Genomic DNA, 26,842 nt, shown 5'->3' with positions numbered 1-26,842 from the left:
TTTGATTCGATCAGATCTGTTTGTAGGACAATTCTGCATGCAGTGCGGCGCCTTGCGGGAGAGTACCGCGACTTACTGCGCCGTGTCCAATATGCGTAAAAAAAATATAAGAGCTTCTCCCACGAGCACAATCGGAGAGGAATTAGTTTAGGCATAAATAGATCAAAATTTTGGCGCGCTCAAAAATGGGTAAAATAGATACCACAACTGAGCCGACGGGGGCGCGCAAGTGTGCAAATATGGACACAGACATACATGCACATTATAAACGCGTGATGTAAAAATAGTAGGAGCCTAGTTTTGTTTCCTTAATTTTTTTTTCATTAATGTGTACATTTAAGTGGGAACAACTTTAACGCATTAACCTGTGTAATTTTTTAACAATAAGAAAAGACACTCTCTGTATACTACATTTTGTGAATTTTCTTTTTCTGACGACTTATTCGTGTAGAGTATTTTTCGCGCCATTTTGTGAACAAGCGTAAGCAGATACTTGGAGCTGCAAGTTGGCTGCCAAAGGTTAAGCGCGCTCCGCTCATTTTTGTGTGTGACCCTTTTTGTCGCAAGGAGGTTGTGTAGATATAGGTAGAGGCGTACACGCTTCGCTACTTGGCAATTACCCCCCGTATTTGTTTGACCTTCCTCCTTTTTGCACATACGAGTTAACAGGGACGCCGCCCAACTTACACCAGGGTCACGCTTCGTCGATGCAAGTAAGTACGCACAAGTTGTGCACCTCGCCAAAGAGCCCGAAGACTGTCAAAGCAAGAAATGAAAAGGCACCGTGACAGTAAACACATAAGTTTTGCAGTTGTAAAATTTGTGGTGTCCTTTTTGTTAATCAACATTTGTGCCATTAGTGTAAGAAAAAATGTAGAAAAAGGTATATTAATTATGCACCAAAATGAGAATAGTGACATACCGATAGGAAAAATAGTTCCCTACTTTTCGGAGGAGACAACCATATTCGAAAATTACATGGTCAAGAAGGTAAGCCATGAGGACAATATCTGTATAAACTCCATTCGAGATAATAAAAACTTAAACGCACCCATGGAACAGACGTTAAATCTGGAAAATCAAACGCACGCCATACAAGTGGGTAATAAGAGAAACATTTATGGCTACACAAATAATCTTCTACGAGATGGGAACTATCAACTGTCCAACATCGCATTAACATTTAAGGTACCCATAAATCAAGAAATTTGCGAATTTAACTCCTTTAATAATTACATTCTTCACATTAATTATTTGAAGAAGGTAAGTTTTGAAGAAATTGAAACGAAGTTAGAAAAAGGTGCTTTTGTATTCATAAAATTACCTGATGATTATGACTTAAATAAATCCATCGCTGCATTTACGGGGGATAAATATTCCATGTCCAAAGGCACACTAGAAAATGACTACATAAAAATTGATATCTCCAATGCAATACATTATTCCGTATGTCAAAAAGAAAACAACAACAAGGCTAACAATTCGACTGAGGGTAATCAGAATGAAAATGTGGATAGCTACGTTCTTGGGAAGAGCGTCGAATTTGTTCTTCTTACTTCTCACGAATTGAGTGATATTATTTTGTTTTCACCACAAATAAAGGATCTTCAGTTTCTGCATAATTATAAAAATATGAGGAATATTGTGAAGCTTAAGAAAGGTGAGACACGCGGTGCGAATGTGTGTAGGGGGGGAAGGAAGTGTCCACGTGTGCTGACTTGGTTCACCCAGCTCTACTTCACCATTTAACCACTTCACCATTTAACCACTTCACCCGTTTACAACTTCACCCGTTTACCACTTAACCACTTCACCAATTTACCACGTCGCAGAACTAAAGGAGATGCACTCCCAATGGGAGGACTGGTCTCCATGCTACAGCGTGTGCAGAGACAATTTTTCATACAGTTGCAGGCGGAATAAATGCCTGGAGGAAGATGCAGATTTTTGTGATAGGTATTATAACCTCAAATTCAGGAAATGTGAATCGGCTGCTTGCCAAGTGTTGTTAAAAGGTGCAAAAAATGAGAAAAAAAAAAATAATAAGTAAATAAAATAAAATAAAGCGAAACAGGGCAAAACAAAACAAAAAAAAATCGCTTCATACAGTGAGGCAAACCATGACAGGAGAAGCAAATTTAGAGGCCTCCTTAACAGATAGGTTCAATTTTCTAACATTTTTATTTTTCCACCTTCAAATTTTATTTAGAAAAAATTGAGCAAGTCCCAAAGGAAGCTGTCCAGGAAGGTGAAGGAAAAGATGAAAAAGCTGAGGAAGTAAAAGATCAAATGGTTGAAGCCGGTGCTGATGCCGTCACCGTCATCGCCACCGCAACTGCTGATGTTACTGCGAACGAAGCGGAAAACAAACAGTTAGAAGTGGAGATGCATGCAGAGGCAGACGATGATTATTTAGACGCACTCAGGTTCAGGCGACGGAAGGAAAAGAAAGTGAACTTCTTCATGTGGATAATGAATAGTAAAAATACGACAAAAATGCACATGACACATGAGCGCACAAGTGTGAACAGCATCGCTGTGGAAACATGCTCATTGGCTGACAAGGCTACAATCATAGGCACACCCGTGTATAATGTACGCCTGCACAAGTATGCATTTGCATCTTCTCACATTTTTTTGCTTCTCCCTTCCGCTCACCTTGCAGATAAAAAAATGGCCCTCGGATTAGTATTATTTTTACTGGGAGCTATAATTTTCGGATGCGTATATTGCTATGTAAGGTAACATTATTTTTTCTACTTTTCTAATTTTCCCAACTTTCCAAAAAAGACAAATTTTGAATTTTTTTATTTTTTTTCTTCCCCTTTTCAGCTCCAGTCTAGGTTTTCATAAGGATGAAGAATACTGTGTGTCAAAGTACAGAGCTTAGGCAGTCAATTAAAACTTAAAAAAAAAAAATTTTTTTTAACTTTTTTTTCAATTTTTTAAAGATGGCACTTAACTGCGTTAAAACTGTTTGAAGGCAAGGAAGAGGTGGTAGGAGGATTCTGTCTTGCCTCACTTATTCTCTTTCATTCATTCTACATCGTTCAATTTTGCCCTCTTTTGGGGCCCACTTTTAACGTACAATTTGCTTAACCTTTTTTTTGTTCTTTCCTTTCGTTCGTTCTTTTTCGCCCCCTTGCCTCATTCTTCTTTCTTGTCCCATTTTCCCGTTTTAACCAAACAGAGGAAATGCTTACAACAATATATTATACAAAAAGAAGTTTTTTTTAATATATTCCCCAGGGGAAAGTTGCTACTTCCTTTAACGTTATGCGGTTAAGTAGTGGTGCAGCAGCTATTTGGTACTTTGTACAATCATGCGCACACGCATATGTTGTGGGTGCAAGTGGTCCATTTCAAAATTGTAAAAATGACAAACATGGGACATGAATTGACACAGTATGAACTACTCGCAGTGTATTGCATCTAGGTAGATAAAAAAAGAAAGGGGTGAAAATGCGGTTTCTCGAAACCAACTGTCTTTTTGTTTACAAATCGTTCAACTAAATGAGAGCGGCATTTCCTTCAAATGTGATTTGCCCTAGCAATAGGGGTGACGCACTGTCTTGCGTTAGTTTTTCCTTTTTCAAAATTTGATGCACGTAACCGTATCAGGTGTTTAGCAGATTCTTCAAATGTTCCGGGCACATACGCTTCGCCTGCAGAAATAGTCGGAGGGTAAAATAGGGGTGATTAACCTGGGTGTGTAGCACTTGTTGCGGGGTGAGTTACCAACCAGCGAAAAGGAAAACAGAGCAAAAGAAAATAAAACGAAACAGAACGAAACAAAATGAAGGACAGGCAAATGTGTCCTGCGGGTCTTCTACACTTACTTGCTCGTTGGAGGAGATCAGCTCGATGAGGTCGCTGGTCAGGGGATACTTCTGCTGTAGGGCGTTGAACAGCGTGGTGCATTCGTCCCTTCGGGAGGAAGAAAAAAAAAAAAAAAAATGAATTAACAAACAAATAACTGACGAATTAACCGGTTGGCTGATTAATGCCGCTTCCCGCACAGCCATGAACGAGGAGAGCGTGCCCTTCCTCTTGCCTCTCAAAAACTTACGCGGGCAACATAAAAAAAACGTAAAAAAGGGAGTGCTTGAAATCGGGCCACAACATCGATATGCACATTAAGCAGCCCTTCCATATGACCTTGTTGTTCCAAATTTTTTTTTGTATCAGCAGGGGGATAATAATACTACTTATAAATTCTCGCAAAATGTTAATATTTTTGCTAATTTGACATAGAAACCTTCCATAAATGGGGAATATGGCATTGGTATTTTCGGCAATTTGCTGAATTATATTGGCCAAGTCTTTTATTGTAATATCGTTGAACATTTTATTTTCCTGATCATCAACAGTGTGTAAATTCACTTTGGTGACAAAATAGTCCAGCATAATTTTTTGGATATTTTTATTTTTATTCAAATTGTAATAAAAGTAAAAAATTTCAATATTCGTGATGTAGTAGGCTTCATTTTCATTCTCATTTTGTTTTTGCTTCTGCTTTTCGATGATGTAAAAATATGGCAACTTTACAATTTTGTTGATGCAGAATTTGAGGAGGTCCACTTTGGTATTTTCGTCCAGATCGCTTTTAATTATTTCATTAAATATATGTACAGTTTGCTCTTTCTTCAAAAAGGCTACCAATTCGATGATAAAATAAACGTTGTTATTTTCCAAGTACAAATTGTAGCAGAAATTAAGAAAATTTGTGCGACTTTCCCACGAGGGGACAGACGCTGCGGTTGTATGCTCACTCAAATTTCGACTTATGTATTTTATAATTTCTATATTAACTTGGAAGGAGCTGTTTTGGACATTGGCGTCCGTTTCTTCCGCTTTTGTAGCATCATTTTTCTGTTCATTTTGCGTGTCTTTTCCCTGCTCGGCGTCTTCCACACTGTCTTTTATAACACTCGTTTCGGAAGAAGCAGCTCCGTCTTCCTGTTTCTTTTCACCAGCTTCTTTTCCCGTCTCCACATTCTGGTTATTGCACTTATTATTATATTTCAGAATCCTAAAAAACTCCTCATGGAAAAGGGACTTTAACAAGGGAAGGGAGGCTACAAACTTGGTCAACAAAATTGTCCTCACTTCTTTTTTTACACAATTGGCATAGGTGTTTAAATAGAGGTGAAAGAATATGGAAGATCTAACACAGATGCTTAGGAAATTATCAATTGCGTTTAGGAAAAAGTGTAAAATGTCTTGCAATTCTACAGTTCTGTCTTCCTGGTCTGCCATTTTTTTTTTATCCTCTTCTGGTGATTCGTTCAGAAGTGTGGAAAAGTTGTCCCAAAACTGGGCTTTCTTCTTCTGGTACACCTTTTCTACCTTCGTGAGGACAAATTTGCACAAGGCATCCACGTAATGAATACTCACAAAGTTTAGGAAGACGTTTCCCTTTTTCATTCTGGCGATCATTTTGTTGTCTTCGAGCAGATCTACTGCTTGCATGAACAGCCGGACGAAGATTTCTTCGAGCAGGATTTTCTGCGAAATTTCGTTCTTCTGCAGGCACTCCTGGGCCTCCTCGTCGGTGTCTTCTCCGTGAATGTAGTTTTCTTCGTTCTTTTCATCGTCGGAATTATTCTCGTCTTCCACAGGTGATTGCTCCCCTTCGGAGTGTGCCCCACTTGGCGCTGCGCCCCCCTGGCCATCCGCCTTACCCGTGTTGAAGAAGTCCGTCTGCTTTAGGAACGATTCCACTGATTGGAATATTTCGGGGCGGTCCAAACCTTTCACGTATTCATTTAACTTCCCCTTAACAAACTCATAGTTTTTTAAAGACCGCATCCGCTTTTCATAGGATGGGACATTCTGACAATTCACAAATATACACAAAATATCATTATAGAAAAAGGAAAAATTGGTTATTAAAAAATTATGAACAAAATTAATTAATTCCATTGGCCACAGATAAAAGGCAAAGTGAGAAAAAAAATGGATGTCATTTTTCAAATGGGGCATATACATATTACAAATGTATAGTAAAAATAAAATAAAAACTTGGTGATAAAATCTGTATACTCTTTTCGTGTAAACAAAAAAGCTTAACGCATTATTGTAAATTCCCTTGGCTGCAGTGATGAGTTTTTTTAAAAGGTTTCTAATTTCGTTGCTGGATTTGAATAGCGTGTTTATATAAATGGCTAAAATTGTTTTCTTCGCTCTTATGTTTTGATTTTTCTTCAACAAATTGGAAATTAAGGAAAAACAAAAAATGTAATAATTCGAAGCGCTTTGCGCCTTAGGGGAGTACTTAATGTAATAATTTATGTTAAAAATTGGTTCGTCCACTTCGATTTCCCTACTTGTGATGAGAGAAGAGTCGTCTTTTTTTTCCTTCTTCCTATGGGAATTATTCCTTGTGGCAATTTTATACGCACCACTGGAAATGTTTTCATTGTATATATTTTCTTCTCCAGTGTTATCTCCCCGGTCATCCTGTTTACTGCAGATTGATACGTTAGGAGGAAGGTTTCCTCTCGGTACTAACCCTACGCCGGTATCACCATTTTGTAAAGTTTCCCCTTCATTCGAAATAAAACTTTTGTCCGAATCATCACCTTGGTTGTTGTCCTTCTCCTCTACATCGAATGCGTCCACTTTATTTTCTTCATCTGTACAATCATCCGTGTTGTCACTTTCGCTTAATTCAACATCGAAGTGAGAGGCGGATCCATCTGACGACACGCTGCAGGTGTGCTCATCAAACGGGTAGTTCTTGTCCTGTTTGGTTTCCCCCCTATGGGAAGCAATTACAGAGCGAGGGTCACCACCATTTGGCGTGTGATATTCCCCTTCATTTGCTACTATTCCATGTTCATCTTCCTTTTTAATGCTTCTTAATTGGTTCGTCTGAATCAAGTTGGCATCCTCCCCTTCGCAGAGCATCTCTCCCCTTTTCACATGGGCCTCCTCCAACCCCTCTGTCGGCACAACTTGGTTCATTATTTCTCTCTTATTCACGCCCCCCTCGGTAAGGGACATATGGCCACTATTCGAATTGTTAATATAGCCAGTGTAATCCATATGAACGTCTATATTGTTGAGCCAGATAATCAGGTAGATAAAAAAGGAGAAGGTTAACTTAGGGGTCTCCAAAATTTGTTCAATGAAAGTTTTAATATACTGATCTCGATGGTTGGCTAATAATTTATCATTATGTAAAAAAAAAATCATGATATTTAAAATTTCATCATATTTGCATTTGCCTTTGAACTTGCTCTTCTGCAGTTCTTTCCTGTAGGCGTATCCTTTTGATTTTATTTTCTTCTTCAATTTATCCAAATAATTGTAGCAGAAGGTTGTGTAGCCCAACGTGTGATCATAATGATGAACATCCGTTTGGTGTGCGGAACGACCTGCTAGCCGTTTGTGCTGATCGGCCCCTTTTACCTGTTTTTTTTTTTTTTTTTTTTTTTTCATCCTGGATGTACGAAAAGAATAGTAAATTGTTAAAAATTTTAAATATGGCGGAATAATTTAGGAAAACATCGCTGGGGTTCTTTCCCTTAAATATACACACGGTGTTAATCTTCACCAGGTACAAAATGAGAAAATAAAATTTCAGCTTTTCCTTCATCATGTCATTTAAAATTATCCTCTTAATTACGTTATTAATAACCTTTAAATTATTGATCCTTTTGATGAAGATATTTTCACCCAACACTGGAACGTTATTTTCCAAGTTGTTGTTCAGTATTTGTGAAAAAATGAGGAAGTAATACAATTCCACTGTTCCGAGGATGCTGTCGTTTGATTTAACATTGTTGTAATATTTCAGATCATTCTTTAGAAAGTTGGCGTACATGTCTTTGTAGTTACTTCTGAGAAGGTGAGCATGGATTCCCTTCTGATTTTCGTTCGACGTTATGTCCGTTTCTGCGCTATGTGGCACAATGTGATTAGCGTCTCCTTCGTTGTTGTCGTTTTGATCAACAGGGTTTTCCCCTACAGCGGGCTTCGCCTCACAAAAATCGGCTGTGCTGCTTGGAACCCTATTAGTGATTGATGCCTGATCGTAGGCGTAAAAATCGCAAAGGCCTGTTCTACCCCCGTTTGGTCCCATCCTTCTCCCGCAAAATAGATCCTTCACGTTAGTCCTCTTAGAGCAGTCGAACTTTTCATAATACTCCTTGTCCAGTTTAAAATTTGTGAGATATAATTTTTTCACAATTTGATTTATAAATATATTTTCCTTTTCCTCTTTTTTAAGGAAATCGTCCCTGTCCCTGTTATTTTCGCTAAGGTTTTCCTGCTCATTTTCGCTTTCGTTCATTTTTACCTTTAAGTAGGACATGATGTCCACCTGCTCGTTTTTTAACTTCTTATACCCATAGAAATCCTTCCTCAAAACATTTGTTTTTAAATACTCACAATTGTAGTTTAAGTTATTTTCGTGCACCTTACTCTTTTTTTCCTTTTCCATGTCCAAGAGGGTGCTCTTTATGGATGCCTTTTTTTTTTTTACTAATTCCTCTGTGCTGCCCTCTTCCCCAAGCATGTTTAGCAAGCTCGTAACATATGCATAGTAGAAGGGGAAATTTACACTACTTCTGCATATCAGCAAGTACAGTTCGTTTTTTATGTACTGAACCATGCAGTTAAACAGTTTTCTCTTATAACTGCTTAGGCCTGTTTCGTCATGCGGAGTGGCAGCCTGATCATCCTCCCCACACTGGTCGATACGTTTTTCCCCCTCCGCTGCACCTCCCTGTATTCGCACCAATTCACTCACCATTATGAAAATATTCTTAAGGAAAAAATTGAAAACAAAGGGGACTTCGCGGATTAGGTAAAACACATTTCTCATCAGATGGGTCAGAAAAATGATGTTGTCTGTTGTGATTTGATCAATAGTGCCTATTAGACAGTCTGTACTTATGACATACTTTTTGGCGAGTTCGTGGTAATTCTCTGGTGGTTCTTCCCCGGGGGGGGTGTCAGAAGGGGAAGCTCCCATCGCAGCTTCGACCCCGTATTGGTAGGCACATTCGTACACACCGCCGAACATACCTTCGAACGTATCTTCGTGTGCATTTTCGTGCGAACTTTCGCAGGTCACATGCTTCCCACCACCTGCGCTTTCGTTTTTCCCCCCATTAAATTGGGCTATCAATTTGTTAAAAATTTCCAACTTGGGTACCTCCTCATCCCAGCTACTACGTTCTTCCTTTATGACTGTTTCTTCCTCGTCGTTTTCGCGCTTAATAGTGCATTCCATTTTCACATTTTGCTCAGATTTTAATTTTTTTTTTCTCCCCCCTTTTTTTGCAACGGCAGGGATGGAACCACTACGGGGTGATTTCCCCCCCAACTCCTCCTTTATTTTTTGCACAGATAACTCATTCTTGGCAGGATCATTTGTGTTGTTTCCATTTTTACTAAGGTTAAAAAGAATCAAATCGTTTAACAGTCGGATGTCCTGCTCGAGCCATATCATAATAATCTCATCATAATTGTTCATATTAACCTTGTCTGTAACAACATTGAGGTATGCAATGTCGAACACTTGGTTAATTACATGGTGCACTTGTTTCTGCTCACTTAATATTTCTTTAAATATATTTTTTTTATTTTTTAAAATGTGAAAAAAAAATAAAATTTCCTTGGTCAAAATGAGCATCAAGTTTTTTATTAAGTCATATTTGTACGGGTTTTCCGTTACCCCTTTATCGAAATGGAAGTTCGTTAGGATGTTAAAAATTTTGCTTTTCAGTATGACATAATTGTGGAATCCTTGCTTAATATTATTCACTTCGTTTCGTTTTTCTTCCTCCCTTTCTTCATCATTATCGTAGAAGGAAGTATTATCTCCACAGTCGTGTAGGCACCCTTTCGAAAATATAAGCCCCTTCAACAGGGGGATGATAATTTTTTTTAAATGGTCAACAATTTTTACAACATAATACTTTTGTTCAATTAGGTTTACAAAGTAGGAGACAACTAAGTGTGCGTAATTTTTGTTAATCCGTAGGACCGATGAAAGGAATGTTAATATTCTTGTTAGCAATTTTTCCCTAAATGGGCAGTTAACTTTTGCATCCCCATTATCTACGCGCTCCAGCAGTAGGTTTACATACGGAATGACGTACGTGTTAATTATCCTTCGATTTTTTTTATTTTCATTGTTAAAACATTCGAAGAATATTTGCTCTATATCGATGATGTGCGGGATTAGGCTTTGCTCGTCTTCTTCGTCATTTTCGAGCAGCTGGATGATTTTTTGGATGCGGCATTTTCTGTTCCTTTTTCTGTTCTGTACCATTTAGTTAAGGGGTGGGTGAAATTATTCGGAAGAGTCGCCTGTGTATACTGTGCGTGTGTATGTGTTGTTGCTTCTTGCAAGTTAAAATCACATTCTTGTAAGCATATTTATGTGCCTACCTATGAGTTTTCATGCCTCGTTTTTCACTCATATGAGGTGGGTAAATGTGAGCAATCAGTGACGAATTTGTGCTTCCTCAATTTTGTGTTTCCACTTCGCGTCCTTCTTTACATATGAGATGATGTATAAAGCGGCTTCGTCTTTGAAATTTTATACGGATTGGCAATTTTGCAGAAAGGTGATGTGTGCATGATTTATGTTGTGCTACAGTGGTTGGCAACCACCTGTAGGTGTGCATTTCATCCACTTGGAATGGTTGCACTTGGTACTTGTCGTTCATACGTGGGGGCGTGTGGGGGGAATGCCCTACACAAATGTGCGCGTACAAATGGGAACTCACGAATACAGGTGTTGCATATGCACTGCACGTTCAGCTGCATAACGCACAAACAACTAAGTGAGCTCATTCTTCTACAATTCCACGTTTGTAGAAAACGGGAGTTACCATTCAACCATTGCTCATGCAAAACGGTATGGTATGCGAAACATTTGAAAAGGGATAAATGGAGGAAGAGCCAAACAAATAAAAATAAAAATAGTCTTACATTTTTATAAAAGCGTACCTTTCTGCTTTTACAACATTTTAAAAAGAATAAGTAGTATTCCGTGGCACATTACTTGCATCATTCAATTCGATGCTGTGATGACAAATGGTTATTGAATTACGTTATATGCGGCTTCCCCCTTTTTTTTTTTTTTTTTTATTCCCTTTTAATATGGACAAATGGATGACGGGCGAACCCAATTCGAATTTTTAAAAATGGTTACATATTCTAATTTAATTATCACGCATTGTATGTAATGGTATGTTCGCATATGTACAAATAAATGCTGAAATTTTTGGAGACCACTTCACCATTTTTGCAAACCCGATGGGACTTTTTCCCCTTTTCCCTTTTGCTTATTAATTTTATGACAAAGAAGATGGGATAGCAAAAGTGTCAGTGTTGACTGTAAAAATCCCTTGGCGCATTTTATGGAAAAAACCAAACCGTGTCGTGTTGTTATGCTTTATGTGCACGCTGTACAGGCCATTATACATGACAAATGAGAAGGGCGCTTTAAGTAAATGGCACAGGTGTGATAAGAATTTACCCGCTCGCTTATTATGTGCAATAATGGCATATATATTTAACGTGAACCTATAGCAAGGACGATTTATTTACCTCCGCATGCGCATTTATACGAAAGCGGGGAAAAATAAAGTTAAAAAATTATGTTCCTATTGCCTTTTGTAGAAAATTCAGTGGAAAAATAAATAAACCAAATGGGAGAGGCGGAAAAAGTAAAAAAAAAAAAAAAAAAAAAAAAAGAACAACCTATAAACGTGCGGTCAAAACGAGGGACATTTTATTGTTTTTCCCTTTTTCTATTTTTCGTTTTCTTTTTCCATTTCACATTTTCTGTCATCATTAAAAAAAAAGTTTGTAAAACGTCCCTTAACTTTAATGCCTCAATGGTGAATACGCTACCCGTGTATAATACTCACCCCACGGAAGAGAAACCGAATTGGAGATGTACCCACTTTTCAAGTCGTAGTCATCATCGCCATTAAAAAAAAGAGAAACTATCTCATGTTTATTCACGTGCCCATATTACATACATCCATATGAACTTGTATATCAGCAATATAACGATATGATAATTTATCAACCAGAGCAATGGAAACGAGTGTTCCTAATTTAATGAGAAAGGTTTTAGCAAACTAGTAGCGGTATAGTCTGAATAGAGAAGGTTAACCGTTTTGGCGCTAATGAATAAAAACAGCAAAATGTACAAATGCCCAGATAAAACCATTCAAACAAAAGTATATGCCAACGTTTACTATGCGACGAATTAGCCGCCACCATATGCATGCGTAAATGTATACATAAATCTGCATTTAGCGTATTAAAAGAGACTAGCACGTTTTTGCAAACTTTAGAACATTTCAGAGAATTTTTTTAGCTACCGGTGCCCCCTTTACCATCTTTTCGAAATGGTATTTACGTTTGTTTTGCTCACCGTGTAAGAAGAAGCGCTCATTTCGACAAGTTGTTTTCCTGCACAGCCATGCACAAGTTTGGGAAGGCGGCTTAGGAAAAGTGATTATGTTTATGCGTATAAAATATACATATATGTACATGCGCACATACCATTCTGCTAGCGTAAAGCCATTCAAGTGACCGACCCTAACAACACGGATGGAGAGAAGGGCAGTTATGCGGCGTGCTATTTGACCCTCGAAAGACCATTCGTCCATTTGTAAAGAACGAACGGCTGATCTACTTTAGTGTTGATAATTCATCGAAGACTTTTGTTTTTAGCCCTCACGTGGCACATTTTACTTCCCTGTCTTCCGCGTAATTTTTTTACATCACATTACATTACATTTACATTACGTTTTTTTTTTTTGTTGTAATTTAGTAGTTTTATCGAGCAAGCCCTTTTGCCCCATCATCTGGGTGGCATGCGAAATGTGAACTCTTCACAAAGTGCTTGTGGTTGTGGTTGTGCTTATACTTATGTCTGCTTGAGATTGCATATTTGTACGTATGTGTGGATAGCAGCACAACCGCAGGGGTGAATGGCTGCATGGTCGAATTAACGTACCCCCCTGTGAGCATATAGGTTCAACTCCGAGCGCAAACCGCGGTAAAGGTGTGTGAAGGGGCTGCATTCCGGATGTCCACCCGCATCACCCTAGTTAATGATAATAGCAACGAAGTGGGGTTCACGTGACCGTGACGTAGGAACGACCCCCGAAGCAGTGCCGAAGAATATGCGAACCCAAGATGATAGACGCCCTGTACATTTTTTTCATAAACGGGCAGTTGCTAATACAGAGGAACTATCGAAACGTGACGAGAAAGAACGACCTGAATCATTACATAAACAAATATATAAAAACGAAGAGATTCTTCGAGCACCCAATAGTAGAAATAAACAACGTCTTCTTCCTAAACGTGAGCATAAACGAAATTGTGATAACCGTTCTGACCAGAAGCAACTCAAATATTTGCCTGATCTTCAACTTTATATATAAATTTATCGAAATATTAAATTACTTCCTTAACAAGGAAATTTCGGGAATAAATATAGTAAACAACTTTGTGCTGATTTACGAAATATGTGATGAAATAATAGACTACGGATATCCACAAACGTTGGAAGTAAATATTTTAAAGAATAGCCTCCTCAATAAGGTCAAATATTACAGTAGGACTTCTAAGTACTTTCAGAAGGTGTCAAATGAGCTACGGAACCCCAACTGTGTGATTGAAGATATTGTACATGACACGAATATACAAAACCAGAATGAAGGACTACACATGAAATATTATAATGGAAGTAGTAAAGACTCTTACAAAAAGAAGAATAGCTTAAAAAATTCAAACAGTTACGAATTGAATGAAAAAAATAAATTAAAATATATAGGCAAGGAAACGCTCAACCGAATTAAAAATAAAATAATTAACAACAATAAACCAGCGAATAATTTTAATTACATAACGGGAAATTGCACTTGGAGAAATAACAACATTTATTATAAAAAAAATGAAATATACATTGATATATTGGAGATACTAAATGTTACAATAAATAGCAACAATTTAATATATGCCCATATCAATGGAAAGGTCACACTGAAATGTTGCCTCTCAGGGATGCCTATATGTGAACTCAGCACAAATAATATGTTTAACCTTCTTAACAATGCCAGTAATGCCTCTAGTGGGAATAATCACCTCAATAATGCTACCTCGGCGAATAGTAGCTCGAAGAATATTGGAAAAGGAAAATCCAATCAAAGCAATAGCAAGAGGAAAAACTCAAGTGAAGATAAGCAAACTGACGACATAATTATCGACAATTGCATTTTTCACCATTGTGTGACTCTCTCCAAGTATGAAAATAGTAAACTCATTACCTTCACCCCCCCGGATGGTACATTCGAACTGATGAAATATACTATTACGAAGAATATACAGATACCCTTTCACATTATAGCTATATACAACCCCATACTTCAGTACTCCAAATCGTTGGAGAAAAAATTCTCTCTCAAAAAACTCACAAATAATAGTAAAAGTATCTATGGGGATTATAAAAATACAAACAGGTACGAATACGCTGTTACCATTAAGTCAAATTATAGGGGAAGCATGTATGCCACCGACGTTGTGATAAAAATTCCTATTTATAAATTCTCTGAAGATGTTGAAGTGAAATATAAGTCGATTGGAAAAACTGAATTTAACAACATTGAGGGAATCGTCACCTGGAGAATTAAAAAATTTTCGAGCGCAAGTGAACATAGCATTAGGATATATTTAACGCTTGAAAATCAAAACCAAATTTACTCCAACATGAATAATACACAAAAGGTGGACGACTTGTCCAAGGTTGTTTTACAAGTACACAAAGTTAAAAATATGAATACAGTTAAGTTTTTAAATACCTACAAAATGCCCATCACGCTAAATTTTAAAATCCCCATGTTTACTTCCAGTGGCGTGTATATCAAATATCTTAAAGTTTTCGAAAAATCCAATTATAAAATTATTAAGTGGATTAAATACTTAACCGAGTCTGGTATATACCAGTACAAGTGAAAAACAAGTTTGTGATTTTTTTTTTAAAGTTGCACACGCCCCATGCGTATGGACACATGGCGGATGTATGTTTATTGGCACGGATCCACCCCAAGGGGGACGAGGTCTAGCACAACGTATGGGTATGCATGGATACATATATGTGTACATATATTTATATCCCATACGTATAAATTATGTGCGCAATTTTTAGTTACCCAACCAGGCTTCCTCATTCTGAAGGGTGATCCGGCTATTTCATTTTTTTTTTAGTCTCCCCTTTGGTTAACCCCAAATCGGACTTTCGTGTATATACCCCCCGTGAACACAGTCGTTTTAGCAAATTTTGCATTTTTCAAATGTCGCCCCTCTCTCCCCAGTGGCATATAACTACATATGTTTGTCTACCTATGCCGTTGTGCATACATGTGTGCTTATGCATTATGTGTGTGCTTTTGTACATGTGCAATTTTTTTCCACGTTTCTGCACACGTTTTTTTTTACCCCATTTGTTTTTACACCTTTTAATGTGATTATTATTTCCTGATCAATGCGAAATGTATTTATGATTTATGTGATCCAATCCCATGCCGATAGGCTGCGCGATTTCCCGATTTCGAAGCTCAAATTGTGGGCACGCATCCATTTTGGGAGGCAGTCGTGCCTCTCCTTTTTTCATCACACCGCTTGCGCGTAGATATGCGTATGTGAGTATAAACACATACGTACATAAATGCTCTTGTAGGAAGTACATATGAACATATAAATTGGTACGCGTATAAAGCCCACCTGTGTGTAACAACGTTTATGTAAATATAAAAACGTTGACTATCATATTTATAAAATTTGTTTTTGATAAATTTTCCTAAAACTTTTTTTTTTTTTAATAATAACATTTCAGTTAAAAAAAATTAACACACAAAAAAAAAAAAGGAGAATGTGTAAAAATGTGTTAAAAATAAAAAAAAAAACTCATAACATTTTGGTAAAGCTTTTTTTTTTTTTTTTTGGATGGGTGTATACCTTTGGACGGTGGCGTAAACATTTTTATGCCTGCACTTCATTTCGTGTGCAGACACGTGGAACACAAATTACAAAAACAATATATACTCGAATTGAAAAAAAGGTGTTTTAAAAGGTGGATTATGCGTATTATTCGCGGGGTGGTTACGCGTGCACATACGTTGTCTTATATGGCCCGCTTGGATCAGGGCCATCACTTTGACGCATAACCATAGAGGATGGTACCAATCATCGAAATTGCTATACCAATGGATGAACTAAAATCGATATTTTCACCAAAAAATAGCTAAAGGGTAAGGGGGGGAAGGGCGCACACGTGAGTACATATATATGTATATGTGTAGGTACTGTGCGAACAAAGGAATAAAGGACAGAACTGCTTAGCTGCCACAGGAATGGAGGAAAAGCATAACTGCTTAGGAGCACATATGACGTTCGCTCACCGATCCAATAATCAAAAGGATTGCCTCCCTCCCTATAAAGACTATACTCAGGGTCACGGATGAAGTGTACGCTGCGAAAAAAAAAAGGGGGAAAAAAAATGTTCTTACACGTGTTGTACGCATAAGGCACTGCTACATGTATGTGCATCGAAATTGTGCCCTCTTCTGGCACATCACGAATGTGTATATCTTTTTCTTGCATTTTACATATTAATGAGAATTCAGATAGAATTAAAAATATGCTGCTCACTGCGCCAATGGCGACTAGAATCAATGCGGAAAGTATCTGGTCAACCGTTAAAACGTTGCTATTATAATCTGAAAAAAAAAAAAAAAAAAGAATGTCCAAGGTGGAAATTTTTTAAATGTAAATTTGCGCACATATAATAACAAGTAGGGGAACATTCACATAAAGTTAAGTTATAATATAATATACGTCTTCCTTCCTGGAAGTAAAACTACCTCGATTTGCGTTTTCGCTACACTCACCTTTAACAATACAGGTAAAATCGATCACAAGTGTGGGGATAACTACAAAGTGGGGGAAACAATTTTTATCATGTGGACATTTTGCAAAAAAAAGGTACACACACATGCTGGCGCAAATCCAACTCGGTGTGAAAGCACTTTACGTTCTCATGCAGATCCTTACTTATGATAAGCATGGCCATTTGGTATATGTGTAACAAAATAATGTGCAGCTTCATGGATGTTGATCTTAACAAAACATTGGTAAAAACCCACTTAAGGGATGACGCGATGACGGATATTACCAACAGGAACATACTATAAAAAGGGGGAAGGGGAAATGAGTGATGAATAAAGTAAAGGCAACCCCAATGTGGTTGATATACTTCTTCCATGTTCGCTTCGACCGTTTTTATTTTATTTTATTTATTTAATTTATTTTATTTTTTTCTTACCCAAATAGGCTGTCTATTTTCAGCGTGGTAATGCTCATAATTACCCCCATCAGTATTGTAAGCTGCGGAAGGGGAAGAAGGGAAGATTATTGCAATGTCACATGGAAACTTCTTTTCGCCTACATATATGTGCACATATGTATACACGCCCAAACGTATGCCCGTATTATCCTATACGGCGTTATTAGGCGTGCGCCTGTTTCCTTCATCCACTTACAATAGAACACAACAGGGAGCACTTGAATTCCTTCAAACCTGTCACAATTGGGGTTGGGGAAAAAACATACGTATGCATATATTCACACATATTAACACGTGCAAGCTGTTAGGCGAGAAAACTATTCCGCTTCGAACAAATCAGCAGAGATCTTTGAAAAAAGGGAGGTTACCAAATTTGATGGATAAAAAATATATCAATATTAGCGAACTGGATTTAATGACAGAAATGACCGGAATTTCCAAATAAGAGTAGGCGCTATTGCCTGTCACAACGCTGAGTCCTAGTTGTGCCGAAACTGCGGGAGGTGGAAAAGAAAAGGAGCAACGTAAGGAAGCATTCATAAACAAATATAATGTACATATATATACATACATAAATACATACATGAATTTTTATGTGTACATGTAAGTTTGCGTGGGAGAACGCCGTGGGGATCGGCGAGCGCTCCCTAGACGGGGCAAGAAAAAAATGCCTTACTCGAAATGATATATTTGATGTATTCCTTCCTCGTTAAGTTTGTCGAACTCTTCATTTTCCCACAGAAGATTACCTAATTGTGAATACATTATTGTAAGGGTGTTTAAGTGTATGTGAGGTTCAAATTATTGGGACACTGTGATAGGTACATGAAGCGTATAACCCAGGAAACCCCTTCGAGGAGGTATTGCCCACCCACTGTCAAATCCTTTCCTTACCATCTTCAGAATCAGATACATAATGAAAAATTCCAGAAGCGTGATAATTAGCGTGTAATTAAATTTCTTCACAAAAATAATGTACTTTGTTATGGTTGTACTGAACGTACCGAAGGAGAAAATCGACGAAACGAGGATGATAAATTTTATTACATTTACAAACACGTCCTTCTTCAGATTGATGGTGTTCTTTCGTATTTGTGGCAAGAAGTCATTTGTTCCTTTATCCGTTTTGACCTCCTTGAGGTCGTAAATTCTATTGTCTTTATTTTCATTTTTCACAGATTCTTCGTAGCTGGTATCTTGGTCAATGTTATGTTCTGGCAATATTTTATATTTCTTTTTGTAAATTTTTAGCTGTTTTTTTAAATAGCTAGTTTTTTTTTTCTTGGCTTTCTTTTTCCTATTTTCTGATAAATAATTTGATCTTATAGAACTTAAGTCAACGAAACTTTCTATCGTACTGTTGTTGGTGGTGTTATATGCCTCTACATCGAACAAATAATATTCGATGGCTTTCCCTTTTTTTTTAACTTTCCGTTCATTTTTGTCGTCACTTAAATTTTCTTCTATATCGTTTATGTTTATATCGTTTATATTGATGCCATTAACAGTTGGATTTTCTGTGTTCATGTCATCATGATTTTGTACTTCTTCCTTTTTCTTGCTATACGGTTTAAGGGCCTTCATCATAATTGGCCCTTCTGTGTGTCTGCGTTTGTCTGTCTGTTCGTCTGTCCGTCTGTCTGTTACGCCTCGTCAGCAAAGTGCTTATTGCAACGACGGGGCGCCAACGTGGAAATGCTTAAGCATGTACTCTCGTGAATGTCAATATGTAGAGGGGAAACAGTTAAGCATGGTGATGCAGTTGTATGAACTGTCAAGACGTCAGTATATTTTTTTCCTCTTCTTTAAGGTGACCGTTGCGAGGAAAATAAAAATATCAATTACGAATAAAAATACACACAAAAAATGAGAAATGATATAGCGTTATATAATCTGTTCTAAATTATCTCGATATAAGTGTGTCTGGGGGGAACCTCTCCCTAGATGAACTTATTTACACGCATATATATATGTAGCACGTATGTGTAGGTAGGGACACGTTTTTGCATATGGGCAAAAGCTAAACTATAAGTACGTACTAATGTCGAATCGGCATACTATTACAATGCTTGTGGCATTAGGGGGAAAGAGTTCCACAAAATAAGGTTTAACTTAAAGGGAGGGGCAAATGGAAATAAAGAAAAAAACACCTTAAAAAATTATCATTCAAAAGGCCCATATTTTGTGAAGTCACGAAATGTATGCGTATATTTTCCGAGTATTCACGTGGGAATACATTTGCATGTATTTATGGGTATGTAGGAAGCGAGGCCGCATGCATTCGTTTAGGTTACTTCATTCTACCGGTAAGGTAGGAACAAAAAAAAAAAAAAAAAAAAGGAAAGTGAATCAAAGAGTATCTTCGTCAGCGGATCAGTTGATCAGTGGTTGCGCTGGTTTGCTTGCACGCGGTGAATTCATGCAATGATATAAAACGCGTAAAAGGGTAAATGAGAAGTACTAGTGAATACACAAACCTAGGGATGCTTAAAGGAAAAGTTTGCGAATGCATGGATAAAAATGGGCGCTGCGCGGGGAATGCTAAATGGATAGGTACATAATATACATATTATATGTATATATCATTTTGCGATGCGTTACTGGTCCTAGTGAATAAGGCGCTAACGAATGAATGAGCGGCTTAAATGGAAAAGCAGTTATATATACTACACATGATGAGCGTTTAAGCAGGAAAAAGAAAAAAAAAAACTTACAAGAAAAAAGGTGAGAAAAATTTGAAAGTTCCTTTCGTTGCATTCGCTTCATAAATTTAGAGGGCAATAAATTTCCCCCATTTGCCACAAAAAAAAAAAAAAAAAAAGGCGATGGCACATGCGAGAAAAAATCCATGTTTTGTTCCAACTGTATACGCGTTTATATTGGTAAAATTAAGGCTTCACTTGTTTCGTTCCGCAGGTACCATTTTTGCTTGCTTTTTTTTTTTTTTTGGTTAGGCAATTGCGCTTATACACGCAATATGACGAGATATAATTTGTGCGTTTTTTTTATAAAACGTTTTATGATATGATGAAAGGTTTAAGCTGCGAAACATGTCCAGAAATGAGGCATTCATGGGCATGCATATGTCATACGTAAAACATACGTAACGATAGTAAAGCGCTTTTCCTTCCAAACAATGCGTGGGAAAGACCAAATGGAGAAAGAGAAAAGAAAAAATAAAGGAAAAAAGCCATGTTACGCACATTGTGATGAATAACTTTTTTTTAACGCAAGTGAAGGAAAAGCAAATGTTCAACATAATTTTTTCTCATTTTTTTGAAAAACTTGCTGTATTTTTTTTTTACCCATCAATTTGGCTGAACAAATGATAGATTGTTTTTCCTCCCGTCATGGAGTTACAGTGGTGTGGAAGGAAAAGGAAAAAGCAAAAATGCAGCAAAGATGTTGCAAAAATGGAAACGTCATTTTTGTGAACATTGTTAATGTAGTACCTTTTTGCGCAGAACTGTAACACAAAAAGAGCGTGGAAAAGCAATTCCTTTTTCTGCCGTTTAATTTGGTCATAAATTAAAGTTTTATATGTACGAGTGAACAAATTTAAAATGTGCCAATTTCACATTCGCGTATGTGTACTACACCCTTCAGTGATGCAGGCGTGTAATGGTTTTTAATTGAAAAGCCGAGGGGACACGGGGATGAAAATACCTACACGTAATTCATCACAGCGTACGAGAGTATACGCCGGAAGGTTGTATATATTTGCATGTGTACTCCCGTAGCAGGATATTTATAAGACGCTTATGCTTATGCATGGAAGGAGGGCCCATGGGAAAAAAAAAAATATTCCACATAAGTGGAACAAATTGAATATAATATACGAACGGTGAAAAGACATAGGCGCCATAATCCGTGGGAACTTATGCCAAATGCGGAATTCATAAGCAAGTTAAATTTTATCCTTTCGGGAGTATTAAAATTTAGCGGGGGGAAGTTTAAAATGTGGGGGCGGCGTACCAACGTAATGGACATGTACGCACGTGTAAGCAACTGTGGCATACGCTCACAGGTAGACAAATAAATGTAACAAATCGGAAGCGGCGTACACATAAGCATGTGACACGTAAAAAGGCCTCTACACGCTTATGCGGTGAATTTTAATAAATTAACACAAACGAAAAAAAAAAAAAAATATATACATATAATAATCATATACCTTGCATGGGCACTAAGGTGAAGAAACAGACAAAAGTGACAAAAAAAAAAAAAAAAAAAAAAAGGAAATCCAGTTCCTGTAGTACCGAAGAGGACGTCAGTCTTCATACGAATCTGAAGGGGAATAAAAGGAAATGGGGAAAAATGAAGAGTTATGCAAACATGTGCTGTTTTAAGCTATCGCCAGGGGGCACAGCAAATATGAAAATTCGAAAGGCTAATATTTTCCCGTTACGTACCTGAACGATGCCAATTTTTTTTATTTTCCTGACCAAAATCCAACTTGGTAACAAAATCAAGTGTGCTGTCCTTGGATAACTAAAAATGGGAAAGAAAAATAGGCAAATGGGCACGCAGTGAAAATTGCAACATTTGGCGCATTTCAGAAAATTAACATGGAAGAAAAGCTCAGCCAAAAGAGAAAAAAGAAAAAATGGCAAAGGAGTAAGCCCAATTGGGGACAAAATAAAAACGTGCGCAATTTTATTTATCCTTTTTCGTATTACATTATTTTTCAGAAGCTTGATCGAATTTGCAACGATGGTTATGTACTGGTTGAGCCTCTTCTGGTTTTCCAGCTTCCTCAAAAGATTGTCTCTATTGTCGATGATGTTGTAGTGCGACATTAGCTCCTTGTCATCAATTGGGACCATGACACCTGTGTGGGTGGGGGTGGGGAAATAAGGAGGACGTAATATGCTGTAAGCGTGGCCCTATTTGTGCAAATCCGCACAGTGGGGAAGTGTACATAACAAATACAACACATGTGTACGCGCATGAAAGGAGGGAAAAGGGGTACGCAGCTAATATCAATGGGTCATTGCTATGCACACGGGGGCGCGCTGTTCTGTAGTCACGTTTCCGCATACCGTTCACCTCCCGGTTAAGCAGCTTGCTCTGGATGTACTTCTCCAGCGTGCTCTCGCAGTCAATCGAATAGTCCAACACATTGGCCAGGTGCTTATTTTTGGGCAAAATATTGTTCAGAAAATGGGCATAAATCTTCGTTGCGAAGGGAACGGATATGAGCATTTTGATGGCCCAGAATTGTAGCTTAACCTCCTCCTGTATGAGTTCCTTCGACTTTGACTTTTTGTTAATTTTAATATCAGTTAGGGATAACTGATGGTTTCTGTATGCCAAATTTTGTTTCACATTTTTGGTAATTATGGACATGGTGGGTTTAACACCACTAGGCGTGAGGAAGTTATCTTCAAACAGTTTGCAGCCATCGAAAATTTCTTCGATGATTTCGAAATGCACAGCATAGGTTTGCTCAAAAACAATGTCTTTCATTTCGCTGGCACATGTTATGGCTCTTTCTTTGCAGAAATTATGCAAGGCCTGATTCAATTCGTCCAAGAATTTCGGATTTGTGCTTAAGAGGTATATATTTTCATCCATGTAATTATTTTTAATTTTTCTGTTAATTTCTCCCAAACCTGCTTTGAATACTCTATTCAGCGCTACGGCAGCTGAGCAGCTAGCTAATTTGGTGAGGTGTAAAATATTTCCACTTATATTGGCTTGCAGAAGATCAACAACTAATGGTTTCCAGTCACTCTGGTCGACGATGTTGTGAATGCTTCTCATCATTTGTAGTAGGACTTCATCTGAGAAATCTTTCTCAGGTTCAATTTGTGCAATATTATATTTGAGCCATTTGCAAATATATGTGATGGCTAGCTGATTTAGGATTTTCAAATCGGTATGAGCTCCTGCAATTTTTTTAAGTATGTCATCATCATTTTCTTTCATTTCTTCGTTTTCTTCATTTTCCTCATTTTCTTTATTTTCATCATTTGCGTAATCCATGTAGAGGTCGTTAATTTTTATGGATATGACTTCATCATTTTTCGACAAATTTCTAATCAGCACGTCTTTAACTTTACTATTGTTGTTAAACACTTTAATAATTTCTGCTTTATCGAATCCAACCCATCCATCATCTCTTACCATTTTGTACCAAACTTGTAGTCCATTCAAGAAGGAGGGATCGCCATTCAGCGTTTCGACTGCCTTGATAACGATTAACCTGTCCTTCTCAACGGACTTTATTTGCACTTGCTCTTCTGTGTTGCTATTTCTGAAGTAGAAGCTGACTAATATATTTTTACTTTTCACATCTGTGGGTGTATTTTGTACAACGCCGAACATGCTGCTTTCCTCCTTCGCCAGAATGAATCTCACAGGTTGCCCTTCCACGAGAGCAGGTACATTGTCAAAGTTTTTTTTTTCCATATCGTTTAGCGTGTCGTAATTGTCCGCCCTTTTATTACTACTACTATTATTATTGTTATTGTTGTTGTTGTTGTTGGTACCGTTGTGAAGGTCCTTATTGTTCAGGATACTATTGATGTCGTAGTTACTCTCCGACGAGATGGATTTATTTATATCATTTTCACTTGCATATTTGCACAAACACTCATTTAAGTAGTTAAGAAAGTTTTCGTCGTACAATCCCTGCTTTTCAAATAACTCCACGGCTAGTTCATTTCCGTCTTTTAAATTTTCCATTAAAGTTCCACCATATTTTTTTAAAAAGTCTTCTCCATTATTTGGCAAATTTAAAATAGGGTAATTTCCTGTCAACAAATTAGATACAATGTTAACCAATTCTCGTATGTACAATTTGACTTGCTCTCTTATGCTGAGTATATTTCCCTTGTTGTATAGCTCTTCTAATTTTTTATTATAAAAATCCATCTTAGATTTTTTTTTTTCTAACTTCACTTCTACCTTACGTAACTGCTGTATTAGGATGTTCATAAATTTGCTATTCACTTCTTGTTTGAATTTCTCCACATCGAAGCAATCTAGTAGCTCCTTCTTAACGGAATCGTTACAATCGTTTTCAAATTTGTTCATCAGCATGTCTAGCACGTGTTTTCTTCCGTTAAGTATTTTCGAATACATCGCAATTCTATTCGTTACAAAGTCATTTTTTTCCTTCTGCTCTATCGGTATGGAAAACAATTCCAATAAGTAGAGCGATAGAATATTATCATTGTGGTCCGTGATTCCTCTTTTCTTCACCCTGTCGTGCAGCTCCGTCAGCGTTTTTATTGTGCTCAGTTCATTGTTCAGAAATTCCAACGCCCTCGTCCCCACGACGATGCACTGTTTGTTTTGCAGTCCGAGACCTGTAATATTGACACAAGGGGGGGAAAAAGAATCATAGAGTGATAAATGCACAGTAATTATACTACGGGAGCGCATTAACCATATGAGTAGCGTGTATCCGGCACACCCTTAAATCATGTAACCCATTCACACAACTTACCCACAGGTTTGGGTTTCATGAAAAACTCCCTCAAATGGTAGGGCCAGTTGGCCGGATCGTCCGACGCCTTCTTCACCAAAATGTAAATATCGTTCGGGAAATTCTGCACATAATTACGGACAATTTTGCGCGTCAGCTCTGACCCCGCTTTAGAATCATCCTTTATTCCTGGCAAATCGACAAACGTAGCGTAAATACCACCTGGGATGGAAATTTCCACTTCTAGCTCTTTTGGAATAATTGTCTCATTCAGGTTAGCCATAATGGCTTTCATTTTCTCATGCAAATCATCAATGCTTACTTTCTTCTTATTCAAATAGCATTCTATTTTATTCGTTTCACTAGGTTTTAGAATGATAACAATGGGCTGCTTGGTTCCTGTGTCTGAGCTTGTATAACCCATGGGTCCTCCCATAATAAAATCCAAAAGCGTCGTCTTCCCCATGGACTGCTGCCCAAATACCACCAAACGAGGCAATTCATTATGGATATTACAGATTTTAAAAATTTGCAGGGCGTATAAGTACAACGCATTTGCGTTTGTTGTGTCCTTCATTTTATCATAGAAAACTTCCACCAACTCCAACTTCTCTCGACTGATTGAATGCAAGTCGAAAATCTTGTCCCCTCCATTTCCGTACTCCATTTTTTTTTGACAACAAATGAGTGATCAGCAAAAAGGGGATGTTCCTTAAGGGTCAAAAATGCACATACCACGCACGTGCACACAACACATGAAGGAAAGCCTTAACGTTGCGGCTAAGGTGTTATGTGAGCGTATACGTCCCCAGCGGCCGCATTAATGGGCAACTTTGAAAGGGAAGTGTAAACGGGGTGTATATGCGCAAACTGGACAACCACGGTCTAGGCAACCACATGTACATGGGCTCCCTTTTGCCGTTACTTCAAAATGGGTGTTAAAAATTTATTTAAAATTCGGGCGAACAGATTGATATATAACAAAAAATAAACTCGCGGGAGGGCATGTAGGCTAAACTTCCCAGCATATGACAATTTTGCCCTACGGGCATGGTTTAGAAATTATGCTGAAAAGTTCTGCCCCAGGGACAAACGGAAAAATCACGGGTCTACCGTTTTTCCGTTCTACCGTTCTATCGATCTGCTGGTCTACTACCAGATGGTTCCCCTCACTGCGTTTGTGCAGTTGTACGAGCGTGGGCGTACAGGCACAGCGAGGGGAAATCTATATAAATGCGACTAAATTAAAATACGCAGTAGAAAAATACTAATCTGCGCAACATGCGACTTCTTCCTATACGGCGCGTCCTCCTCCGCCCATTTCAACGAGCGGAGGATGCATCAGAAAATAACCGCAGCAGGATGAACGCCACATGAGCGCTGTTTCTGCGCCAAACGAACGTTATACTAAACGCCCACTGACATAGAATATGGTAACATGCAATAGCAGTAATCTTTAAAGTAAAAAAATATGTACGGACAAAATTACAAATTATTTTTCATCATTGTACAGTACATGTTTAAAATTTCGCCGCTCCGCGCATTTCTCATAAATGGTGGGTTAAAAAGCGCATGAACATATTTCCTTCCTTTATAATAGCATAGCGCAGCATATAGCAGGTATGTACAAAAACATACAAGAATAGTACACCTATAATGTTATTTACAAAATCGCGTGACCGCATAATGCAGCGCATGTAATATAAGCGTACCGTTTTTTTTTTTTTTTTTTTTGCCGCACGCACTCCGCATATTTTTACTACTCCAGCATATTATAATATGAAAACATGTCCAGAAAGGGTTACATCAGAAATAAGCTTTTTTTTTTAACCTTAATTTTTGAGAAAAAAAATTAAACTATTTTTCACTATTTCACCGCACTGCAATGAAAGGAGGTTTACGATTTTTTCCTATAAATTGTGAGAAAAAAAATACCGTAGGCAGCAACAAAATGGGGGAATGATAGCCATGGCGGCAAAAATAACTTTTCGAATTTGCTAACTTTGTTTTTTCTT

At 37.7% G+C, this 26,842-nt stretch overlaps 5 protein-coding genes across 5 annotated transcripts; 2 read left to right on the top strand and 3 right to left on the bottom strand.

Moving 5' to 3' along the window:
- Positions 1 to 771: 771 nt before the first annotated feature.
- PCOAH_00055110 (Uncharacterized protein) lies at positions 772 to 2,926 on the top strand (the record flags this gene model as incomplete). Its single annotated transcript, XM_020062291.1, has 5 exons — positions 772 to 1,660; positions 1,833 to 2,095; positions 2,245 to 2,479; positions 2,666 to 2,741; positions 2,833 to 2,926. 3 exons carry the CDS (start codon positions 2,290 to 2,292, stop codon positions 2,888 to 2,890), a joined length of 324 nt encoding a protein of 107 aa, XP_019917814.1.
- Positions 2,927 to 3,538: 612 nt separating this feature from the next.
- Positions 3,539 to 10,288, bottom strand: PCOAH_00055100 (Uncharacterized protein; the record flags this gene model as incomplete). The annotated part of the gene is given in 5 exon segments (XM_020062290.1): positions 3,539 to 3,665; positions 3,840 to 3,927; positions 4,070 to 6,849; positions 6,928 to 7,447; positions 7,458 to 10,288. 5 exon segments carry the CDS (start codon positions 10,286 to 10,288, stop codon positions 3,618 to 3,620), a joined length of 6,267 nt encoding a protein of 2,088 aa, XP_019917508.1.
- Positions 10,289 to 13,182: 2,894 nt separating this feature from the next.
- PCOAH_00055090 (Adapter complex) lies at positions 13,183 to 15,003 on the top strand (the record flags this gene model as incomplete). The annotated part of the gene is made up of 1 exon (XM_020062289.1): positions 13,183 to 15,003. The coding sequence occupies one exon, from the start codon at positions 13,183 to 13,185 to the stop codon at positions 15,001 to 15,003; it is 1,821 nt and encodes a 606-aa protein (XP_019917666.1).
- A 1,195-nt stretch (positions 15,004 to 16,198) lies between these two features.
- On the bottom strand, positions 16,199 to 18,979 carry PCOAH_00055080 (Uncharacterized protein; the record flags this gene model as incomplete). Its single annotated transcript, XM_020062288.1, has 10 exons — positions 16,199 to 16,291; positions 16,449 to 16,519; positions 16,656 to 16,766; positions 16,938 to 16,979; positions 17,101 to 17,234; positions 17,372 to 17,433; positions 17,589 to 17,626; positions 17,761 to 17,886; positions 18,069 to 18,141; positions 18,287 to 18,979. The coding sequence occupies 10 exons, from the start codon at positions 18,977 to 18,979 to the stop codon at positions 16,199 to 16,201; spliced, it is 1,443 nt and encodes a 480-aa protein (XP_019917547.1).
- Positions 18,980 to 21,662: 2,683 nt separating this feature from the next.
- Positions 21,663 to 25,494, bottom strand: PCOAH_00055070 (Uncharacterized protein; the record flags this gene model as incomplete). Its single annotated transcript, XM_020062287.1, has 5 exons — positions 21,663 to 21,679; positions 21,805 to 21,883; positions 22,072 to 22,223; positions 22,435 to 24,708; positions 24,849 to 25,494. 5 exons carry the CDS (start codon positions 25,492 to 25,494, stop codon positions 21,663 to 21,665), a joined length of 3,168 nt encoding a protein of 1,055 aa, XP_019917474.1.
- Between the last annotated feature and the right edge of the window lie 1,348 nt (positions 25,495 to 26,842).

Source organism: Plasmodium coatneyi, chromosome 14, assembly GCF_001680005.1.
Source record: "Plasmodium coatneyi strain Hackeri chromosome 14, complete sequence".
In the NCBI taxonomy this organism is placed as follows: Eukaryota; Apicomplexa; class Aconoidasida; order Haemosporida; family Plasmodiidae; genus Plasmodium; species Plasmodium coatneyi.
This window is presented reverse-complemented; position numbering and strand designations above follow the sequence as displayed.